This window comes from Salvia splendens, chromosome 10, assembly GCF_004379255.2.
Source record: "Salvia splendens isolate huo1 chromosome 10, SspV2, whole genome shotgun sequence".
Taxonomy (NCBI): domain Eukaryota; kingdom Viridiplantae; phylum Streptophyta; class Magnoliopsida; order Lamiales; family Lamiaceae; genus Salvia; species Salvia splendens.
In genome coordinates, this window is record NC_056041.1 from 6,372,327 (window position 1) to 6,383,374 (window position 11,048).

General features: G+C 38.3%; 2 protein-coding genes across 3 annotated transcripts; one reads left to right on the forward strand and one right to left on the reverse strand.

The window, feature by feature from the left end:
- Positions 1–274: 274 nt before the first annotated feature.
- On the forward strand, positions 275–1,270 carry LOC121752539 (cytochrome b5-like). Its single transcript, XM_042147668.1, has 3 exons — positions 275–356; positions 441–675; positions 1,120–1,270. The coding sequence occupies exons 1-3, from the start codon at positions 275–277 to the stop codon at positions 1,268–1,270; spliced, it is 468 nt and encodes a 155-aa protein (XP_042003602.1).
- LOC121750130 (rab GTPase-activating protein 22-like) lies at positions 1,034–6,007 on the reverse strand. 2 transcript variants are annotated; one of them, XM_042144595.1, is made up of 5 exons: positions 5,532–6,007; positions 3,397–3,532; positions 3,204–3,253; positions 2,694–2,747; positions 1,034–2,547 (listed from the first exon to the last, which is right to left on the reverse strand). In XM_042144595.1, the coding sequence occupies exons 1-5, from the start codon at positions 5,789–5,791 to the stop codon at positions 1,305–1,307; spliced, it is 1,743 nt and encodes a 580-aa protein (XP_042000529.1). In that variant the 5' UTR covers positions 5,792–6,007; the 3' UTR covers positions 1,034–1,304. The 2 variants fall into 2 exon arrangements, with proteins under 2 accessions (XP_042000529.1, XP_042000530.1); XM_042144596.1 differs by having other exon boundaries at positions 5,255–5,674.
- Between the last annotated feature and the right edge of the window lie 5,041 nt (positions 6,008–11,048).

Genomic DNA, 11,048 nt, shown 5'->3' on the forward strand with positions numbered 1-11,048 from the left:
AAACTCTTGAAGCAACATAGATGGAAACCTGATTACACAAAATGGAGCAAAGATGAAACTTGTCTTCGTGAGATAGAGAGTTTGGTTGATTGGTTGTGATAAGTATGAGGTTTACAGTAATCCGTAATCTTAATTTGGTTCTACCCTGTCACGGGCAACTAAAATCTGCTAAACTGCTGAGTGTTTGGTTGCATTTAAGTTTGAGTTAATTTGTATGTTCATTAATTTTTCAAAAGATAGCATGGCATACTAACACGAAAGACAGCGTATGCTAATGGATTATCCTCAGGTTTACGATGTGACTCCATTCATGGACGATCATCCCGGAGGTGATGAAGTTCTACTATCAGCTACAGGTAAATATAATCTCTTTCCAATGCTCGTATCACTGTCATCAAACTCGGCAAAGTTGGGTTCTTGAAGTTGTTCGCTCATTACAGGGAAAGATGCAACCAATGACTTCGAGGATATTGGGCACAGCGATGAAGCTCGTGAGATGATGGACAAGTACTACATCGGGGAGATAGATCCAGCAACAGTTCCCTCGAAACGCACGTTCTCCCAACCCCCGCAACAAGCTGCTGCCCACAGCGCCAACAAGTCACCTGATTTTGTCATCAAGATCTTGCAGTTCCTCGTGCCTCTCTTGATCTTGGGACTGGCCTTTGCTGTCCGGCACTTCACCAAAGAGAAATCATCTTAACTCTCATAGGCATACCCTTACTTCTCAACTCCTCTTAGTTGTTAAGGATTCAACTTTTATCACCCTCGCTATCCAATATTTTTTGGGTGTATGTTAAATGTATTGATTTTACAAGTAATAAGTCTAGTCTATCCCAATAAAATAAAAGTATTTGGCAAGTTGTTATGCTTGATAGAGTATTTTTGTATTCATTATTTGCGCTATCCAATGGCAGCTAGCATTAAAATGACGTCGTTTTAATGCTTATGTTATAAGAGAACACATGTAACACCTTTTCGTTGTTGGATTCTTAGCTGAAACTATAATTACAGGTAGATACAAGCAGAGGGCTAAAACAACCATTTTAAGGTCTCACAGGTTTGATGATTAAATAGTCATAACATGAATAAGCTTCAGCTGAAAATTTCCAATTGTAGAGATACAGATGGAATCAAAGATTTCTACTCGGAAATTGCCTCTATCAAAGACCCCTACGAGTTGCCTCGGAGCTTTGCTACTTCCCAAAAACAAGCACCAAAGTTTGCTGCTTTCCAAGAAACGACTAACGGAGAAATTCTTCCACGATAGACTCAGCAATAATTAGAGGGAACAAATTACATACTCAACGAGTCTCGATCTTGTCATGGAGGTTGACAACCAACTGGTGCGCATCATCCAGAAGCTTCCACACATCGAGATGCCCTGCCATCGAGTTGCACTCCCTAAGAATCTCGTCCATGCTGTTGTATTTTTCCACGATTTGCTTCCTCCTTTGCAAGACAGAAGCTGCAATTGCATAGAGCAAGAGATCATCGGTTGGAGGGGCCCGCTGCCTGATCCCGCTCCAAGCAGACTTCCCTATACCAGCTCTGATTGCAGCCTGATCCGCCCACACGACTTCCCAGAGGCATAGAGTTTGCTCGAAAGTTAGTTCCCTTCTAAAGAGCACGACCACCATCCTGTATACGAAGAAGCAATCCTCAGCCTGGAGTTCCTCGAGATGCCTGTAGAGGTGTGAGTCCTTGTACTTGATGATTTTTGAGACGATGTTCAGCTGCCTTCTGATTCCCACTTCATCAAGTCGGAAATTGTGACGAGCCTTCTTCATGAAACCCACAAAGCACCAGAAAGCTTCATGGTCCTCTGTCACCACAGCTATTATAGGAGAAAGAAGATCACTCATCCCCTGACAATAGCCTATTTCAGGGTCATACATTGCATAGGCTTCAAGAATGGCTACCAAACGAGCAGCATGGCAGATCCTGCTAGGAATGAGATGTTCATAATCCTTCAGCCTCACTGCTTCAGCAGCGCGATGGGCTTTTGCATCTGTCACCGTAGCCTGTGATGGGGAGTATGATATCCAATCCTCATTGGCCCGAATAGCATCTAGCCGGATAATTCGCTGCCAGGTGGCAAAATTTTCCCTACTGAAGGGTTGAGACTGAACATCCGTGCTTAAAGGAGACGAATCCTCCTTTGAGGACATGTCATTTTCAGGGTCCTGGTCCTGTTTGCTTTCTGTTACGTCGAAAGTTTGACTTAAATCAGGATCATCTGAGGATTCAGAGTCTGAGGATTCTGAGTCAGAGGTGACGTTGGAATCTGTAATTCTCTTTGAACCCTCGTATTCATCCATGATTGAGCTGGTGGTATGACATTCCTCCTCATTATTATCGAATGCTTCCTCACTCGAAAGAGATTCTCTGGCACTCACCACCTCTTCAGAGCAAGGAGAATCCATCCCTTCAGTGATACTTCCACCACCAACATTGCTTGTTTCACCATTTGCATTTAACTTACAAGGTTCACAGATATGTTTAAGGAGCCGGCGACACTGCCTCCGTAGTTTCTCATATTCCTTTCTGCATAAAGTAACAACCAATAAATACACGGCCAAACCTTATCGACTTAATAATCAGTTAGAGATTTTTGTAAAAAAAAAGGTACAAAAGAAAAGGAATAGAGTCCACTACATGGGTAACAAACTCATGTTTGTATATGACTATACCTGTTCTGGACCTTAGTAGTATCTCTTTCTTCTTTGGTACTTCTCAGGTCATAGCTGCAGAAAGAAGTCGAGATCATAATCATTATGACTAGGCCATATGCATATTATTTATATACAGAAATAAGCTTTAAAGCAAAACATTGGCAGGTCACAATATATTTAAGTAATGTCAAATGCATGATGATGACAGAGATGGCACTAACATTCAACAAGGGGAAGTGAGGTCAGTACATCCTAAACATTAAAGCTAGGGACTGGATAAGGAAACTTTTGTTGGACCAAAGAAGGAACACGAAACTATGTTCAGAGACATTAATCATCAAATGGTTTATTACCAGCAAACACAAACATCAAGAAGCAATGAGTTTCATGAAACTGATCTACCCTTACTCTTCAGTTATTTCCATCTCACAAACAGAAATTAAACTATTAATGCAATGTTCATCCACAAGCAGAAAAGGAGAAAACATTGCCACTCAGATATCTTAATCCTGAAGTGAGTAAACTTACACTCCGAGAAGAAACGGCCAAACCTCTCCCCTAATACTAGGATCAACACCCTGCATAAAGCAAGGTATAAAATCAAATTCAAGCAGTTATCAACTACAATAATTAATTCATTATTGGCAAGCAACAATTCAAAAAAGAGTCTTCGTAAGAGAAGATAAATAGAAACTTGCAGCTATATGAAAGCATAACTCACTCCGCTTCGAACTTTTTTCAGGAATTTAACTCCATTGTCACGAAACTTTCCATCTGGAGTGAACAAACTTTTCCACTGCTGAGGTGAGAGTATATGCTTCCTTTTCCTCCGGGACCATGGGGATTTAAGGCGACCCCTGAAAATTAGCAACATCACCAATTATTCACTTGATCAATGAGAGGCCGTGTTAACAAAATCGAAAGAGTACAAGGTTCCCAAGTCACTAGATTATTAGGCACAATCATGTTTGGTAGCATAAGGACAAAATTTACTAATTATCGCTGCCTGCATAAAACTCCAAATAAAGAATTTGAGATGAAAAGAGCATATCCTTCCGTAGAAAAAGAGTATGAGATGAAAAGCAATACAGAGCATGCGGTGTTATCAAGTTCCATAACTTAACAGTTAACAATATGAAGACGACCAGCTGATATTTGAACAAACTTGCTAACACAAGTAACCACTACAGAGGACTCCTTTAAATTCCACATGTTTGTTTAAAGGTTTATATTCAGAGAAGATGCCAACTGTCCACTTATACAAGAACCAGCACAGTAGCGATGTATTTTTCCATGTAGCAACTTGAAAGTACAAAGAAACTTGTTAGCTTCTTTGTAGCTGTCCAAGAGAAAGGTTCATTCATCTTGCATCCTAGATAAAGCAACCAAAATACTTCTCAGACAACTAATACAAATATACAATGGTAAATAAGTTCACACAAGGCGTGGAAGAGCCTATAAAATATCAACAGGTTCAGATGTTGGCATGGTTATACCTCTTTAAGTGTGGAAGTACTGGTTCTGTGGAATATCTAAAATATAATCATATATGATGTTATCATTCAAGATAGGAACTGATGCAAAATATAGCTACTGGACAAGATTAGCAAGGGGAATTAAAACTTAAGGTAGCTGAATATGAACTACTGCTAAGGTCATAACACAAATGAACTAGACAACAACTGTTAGATATCACAAAGTTTAATCGGCCAACTTTCTGATTGAGGTTCTGGACATTTAAATCTTGATTCATAAACTGGACTCAACTTTCAACCTAGAGCATGAGGTTCACAACCTTGGTGTTTACAGCCATGCACAAAAACAGTTATATCAACACCTTAAAATATGTCGAAAGACAATAGTGTATTCAAATTATTGAGAAAAAATAGATATTTTATGGTCGCATACTAAATCTCCTAAAACGTTCCAGGTCTATAAAGCATGATTTGATGTAAAAATTTGATCTTCCATCTTGTTCAAGAATCAAGACTTCAAAGAAGCTTCAGAGAAAATCGATGTACAGTCACTGGAAAAGCAGGTCAATAGCCAATTTCTACTTCGAGGAGATTTTATTTTTCATCCCATCTATATCCTTTTCCTACTTGAACTAAACTACAAATGAAAATACAGTGACTCAAAATTTAGAAGTTCACAACCTTGGTGACCGTGCATAGATTACACTTTAATTACACAAAATCCAATATAATGGCAAGAATGATTGTTGTATTAATCAAGCACTAATTCAACACCAGTCGATCATTCAAAGTAGTATATTAGCCCATTTTGGCTGACAAATAAAAAAAATATTTCATATTACCAAGTCAAATTAATACTTGCACTCTTATATATCAATCCTAACAACTAAACTAACTGAAGCGTACACCTAGGGCGACGACAAGCAACACGAAGAAATGGACAGTTATGAATCGAGCTGCAAAGAAGCGGCAGATTGAATGGTAGGGTAAGTGGTATGAGATTGAAGAAAGCTCATATTTTGGAAGTATAAACTCAAGATCTAAACTTAAAGATTAGAAAAAAACTACGGTGTTTTAATTTAGAGAGAGAAAGAAGAGACTCACCGATCAGAAGAGGAAGAAGAACAAGAGGCTGGTGAGGAGTTGAAGGAAGCTACTATGAAGAGAACCGATCTCAAATGAACCCACGACGAAGACGGTGGAGACGACGAAGACGGTGACGAAGATTTTGACGAAGTCTGACTTCGTCTTAGAGCTCTCATCTATGAACTCTTTAACAGTTATCACTCCTAAATATTTTCCCCTAATCTAATTAAATTAAGTCCCCCTAGGGTTTACAACACCGGATTCAGAAAATTTCCGTCACACTGTAGCTCTTTACCTAGAAGTGTAGAAGACTGCGGCGGCTAAGGCGATGCCAGCAAACGCCGTGATGGCGAGGGTCAGGCCGCCGTTGGACGCCGCATCCCTCCAGAGTAGTCCACCGCCGCCGCCTCCGATGAAGACCACCCTGCTCAGCTCGCCGATTCTGCTCCCAATGGCTTGGACCGCCGCGGCGCCGCCGGCTAGCATGGGGTGGATGCGCGGGATGACGAATCTGCCCCTGGGAAGATGCAACGCGCCTTGTTGATTATCCACCATCAACCAACTGAATAACACCGGCAACCGCTTTTATGCTTCCTCCTCTCCTCTTTTTCTTTCACTTTGCTTTCCTTTTCCACTTTTTGTGTGCCTATTTATTTTGATTTCATTTTTTTTCTTCTTTTGAGGGTTTTTGTCTTCTCTCTGCGATGATGCGATCTATGCATCCATACATTTTCTCTCTCTAGAGTTTTTTGCTTTTGGAGAGAGATAGATAGATTGATAGTAAAACGACGCCGTGTAAACCGTTATGATATGACCATGGACCACCTTTTTGTTAGTGTCATTTTTTATACTTTAATTAATAATTTGGCGATTTATAGTATTTACTAAGTACATTACTTTGAGTTAAATTATTTAAGGTGAAAATAAAATTAAAGCGCAGTGTCATGGGCTTTGATTCGAATACTAGGCTCCAGATCAACTTCATGATTCTATGATTGATTATCAATTACAAGCAATTCTAACTTTATATAGGACTCCTTCTGTGCCATTAGAATATAGAATTGACGACGTATTATGATGTTATCTTATCCTCAGCCTTTTATCCAGCTATCCATTGTATTGACGACGTGTTATGAGGTTATCTTATCCTCAGCCTTTTATCCAGCTATCCATTGTAAAATATGTGTCGCACAAGGTATAAGCCGCATGGCATGATGTTCTTATACTTATCACTAATAGTCTTATTCAAAATTTTAAATTCTAGTTATGCATTTGAATTTAGTTATAATAATACAGTGATATTTTTTTTTATCATTACCTTTTACAAATATTAACACTTTTGAAATGTAAAAGATATGTTTGATTTCGAAAACATGGATAGACTATTGATAGACGTACCAAAAGTGTGAGATTATGCAAATAAATGGTAAGTAGCCATCATTAAAATACTATACTACTACTTAGTACTTAGTATGAAGACAATTGAAAATCTTTATACACCGTGAAGGACCACCTTACATTTAGTTATTAATAAAAAAAATTAATACTTTTGTTTAAAACACGATATAGATTGGCATGCTGAACAAGTTATTCCTTATTCACACCACAAGTCAACTAAGTAAAATTCAGTGAGTTTGGACATTCAAATTTTATGACTACTAGTATATTATAGTACTAATATTTTATACTCTATTAATTCATTTTGTCTCGTTATTTGGTTGTTGGACTGTGCGCTTATTCATCGGTTCTTGTTGACATGAATCATTATGATTTATGATAGCTTGAAGTGCAGAACGCATTTTTATCTAGTATTGAAATGAAATTATATCTTAAAAACATTTTTATGCTTAAATTAAACGAATTTCTAATTTACGGGAGTTATTGCTATATGCAGAAATTAAAAAAATGTGGACAATTTGTATACTGCTCCACGGGACATAATGATTTGGAGAAATTTGCAAATACTCAATTAATGTCTTCGTGTTGACGCTAAATAATTATAGGATGTATTATTGGTTATTGTTTCTAGGAGATCACTCCTAATCGCCGATTTAAGTGAAGTCCGGAGGTTAGCAATTCCCATTACCTATTTCGGATTTCATTTTTATTCTTCGTCTATATCATCTATTTTTATATGATAAACTGGCAATACAACAAGTATCCACAATTCAATTGAGATTTGAAACGCTTGTTTTTGAGAAATAAATATATCTATCATAAACAACAAAATTGAACAATGAGCAACTCTGTGTTATTAAGAAATAGACATGTAAGTTAAGTAGGGTATTGTTTGATTTGTTAACAAATAATTTTGTCATTGTTTATTTATCTATATTTATTTGAGGAAAAGGACCCCTAAATCAAAAGTCTTCTTACTCTCTTTATTCGCATTGTTGTTTTCTTTTTGTTTAGCTTTGTGTTAGTGCTAAATTCAGGGTAAATACATTTCTCATACATAATGTTTCACCTTTGTTTTATATTAGTACAAAAAGTTTGAAGTTTACATAAATCATACAAAAAGTTTCATGCGTGTTTCAATTTAGTACATTCTGTTATATGTGTTTAAACGCCGTTAACTATTTGTCTATGTGAAGTACAAAATGTTTCATCATTGTTTCATGTTGGTACAAAAAAATTTATGATTGTTTCATAATTGTACAAAAAGTGTCACCATTGTTTTATGATTTGTGCGCCATATAAGTAAAAAGTTAACGCCGTTTAAACACATATAACGGAATGTACTATATTTAAACACGTATGAAACTTTTTGTATGATTTATATAAACTTCAATCTTTTTGTACTAATATGAAACAAAGGTAAAACATTTTGTATGAGCATCCGCAGCGGTGGCGGTTGGCGCCACCGCCGTCCGTGCCAGCGGCAAGGCGAAGGACCGCCACCGCTGCAACCGCGCCGCTAGCACGGCGCTGCTCGATGTATCGAGCACGTCCGTGCCAGCGGACGCACACGTGGCGGTCTCCCATTCGCCAACGGCATAGCCGTTGGTTTCAAACATTTTTTTATTTTTTTTTTTTTAAAAATCGGATTTTTATTAAAAAAATCGATAAAAAAAAAAAATTCACTTCCCCAAAAAATTATATCCGTTTATAACCGTTTTTCCCCACTTTTTAATTTTTTTTTAATTTTTTTTACCCCAAAAATACACACTTTCATCTATAAATACCCCCAATTTCACTCCAAAAAATTCACACTTTCACTACACAATTCTCATCATCAATCTCTCATATCCATTTTCATCTTCCTCTCACACCCTACAACACCACTATGTCCGGTAACGACGACAACCCAAGCGGCTCTCACGGTTGGAACCCCGAATGGTTCGGTTCGCAACCGTTTCATAGTCCGGAAACGGAATATTCGGCCCCTCCTCTCACCCAAGATTCGGGCGTTCCGAGTGGCTACCGGCCATACCCAATCGACGATCAAGGTGCCTCCGATGGGCGCTACGGGTGGACACCGGAGCCTAGGCCTCGCGCCCCTTCCCAAATGCCGAATCCTCCATCTCGCGCCGGTGTCCGCACACCGTACTCACCGGCGGAGATGGAAAGATTGTTCAAGGCGTACTTGGAAATCTCCGAAGATGCGGTGGTTGGAACGAACCAATCCGGCGATCACTTTTGGTGGCGCGTCTCTAGCCGGTACAATGCACACCGGCCGCCGGGAACGATCGAGCGCAACGAGAGTATGGTGCGCAACTGCATCGGCCGAGCCAACGAAGAAATTGGCAAGTTCAACGGCTATTTCATCCAGGAGTCCCGGAATGCCGGGAGCGGCCGAAGCGAGGTCGACATCATCACCGCCTCGCTGAGCACCTACCAATCCATGAACGGTAAGTCGTTCAAATATCTTAACGTTTGGCAGGAGACGCGGACGCACCCGAAGTATAAGGGAGGCATAACATCCTCCTCTAGCGGCTCCTCCAAACGCTCACGGTCGGCATCCCTATCCGACGCCGGCGAAGAAGTGGCTAGCCAACTCGCCGAAGCTAACTTGGGTAGCCCCGATGCCCAACCAAGCGGTTCCCGACGCCGACCGCAAGGTAGGAAGAAGGCGGCGGCCGAACGACGTCGCGCCGCGACTCCATCTGCCCCTGCTCCCGAACCCGCACCCTATGTTCCACCTCCACCCCCGAACAACTCGTTGTGGGCCCTTTTGGCCCAACTCAATATGGCCGATAGGTCAACTATGACCCCCACGCAACTTCAAACGCACGAGTCCATGATATTGGGTCTCCAAAAATAATTGGGGTTGGTGCCGCCGGATGCGTAGTCTTCCTCGGGTTATATTAGCCAATAATTATGTAATTTTTAATTTTTAGGAGTTTAATTATGTAATTTTTAATTTTTAGTATTTTAATTATGTAATTTTTAATTTTTAGGATTTTAATTATGTCTTTTTATTTTATTTGTAATTTGTTATTTTTATTGTGGTTTTTTTAATGAATTTTAGTATTATGAAAATGTTTTTGTGTAATTGAATTTTATATTAATTGTGCTCGTCCTTGCGGAAGAGCACAGTTGTGGGTGTTGTGCTCTTGCCAGAGAGCAGGCATGAATAGTACCGCCCGGGCCCACAACCGTGCCGCTGGCAAGAGCACGGTTGTGGATGCTCTATGAGTCATGTATTTAACCCGCTAAATTATAGTCTTCCAACTTTTTAGTTTGTTTTTTGGATAGCTCTCCGACTTTCCATGAATTCAGATCCATCATGTGTAAATAATGAAATCAGAAAATTCAAGAAACTCCTACACTATTAAGTTAACAACTTAACACTATTTGAGCCACCGAAATTGATTGCAATTGCTTAAACGAAAGAAAGAAACAAACAATTTCATTGCAAAAAATGAGTTTGGGAGAAGAAGAATAGATACACAAAAAGATTATTTCTCTAGCATGTGTATTCATTGTACCAAAGGAGGGAAACTAGGGGCGGAGTTACTTGAGAAGGAAAGGGGCAAATGCCCCTCCTCAACATATTATTTATATAATTTTATTCTTTATTTTTTTATAATTTTTTCAATTTTCTTTATAAATGATCTACCTCACATTATTAAAATTTCTTTATATAAATATTTTTGTCATTTCTAAGTTGAATTCCTAAATCCGCCTCACAGGCGAAAGTAGTAGCCAACTAATTGAGTCTTGATTTATCCCGTCAAAGCATACTAAAACTATAGTTTTTTCAAAATAAAAATAACATCCCAAGAGAAATAAATAAGTTAAAAATGATATTTTGTCTACATTTTAGTCGTTCGACAAGTATTTGCTATAACTAATTAGATCTAATCTAGTAATAAAATAGACACATTATTTTTATGGAATTATGAATTTATGCAATATGGCCAAACATCATGAATGATGACAATTTAACTAATTGTGTATTGTGGTGGATCACCATCTTAAAAGGCCAGACATGTGGGGTATAGTTTAAGCTGCCATGAATATAATTGTGATTTTGCATAATTCATGTTTGATAATCATTAAAATACACACTAATTGATACACAATCATTGAATTTTGATTCAATGAACGATATGTTTAAGATTTTATTCAAATAGTAGGACCAAAATATAATTACTTTTTCACTAAAAACAGTTATGCTATATGTCTCCAAAATCAAAATACATTTAGAACTAGATGTTAGTAAATTTTGGATAAAGAAAAATTTATCAAAATGTATATATAAAATGATAAAATAAAATAAGAACGATGTTGATGTAAAATATACTTTGGTATCATGGATTTGTGACGGTGGGTACTGAGTAGTTAGGTTATAAATCAAACATTTATT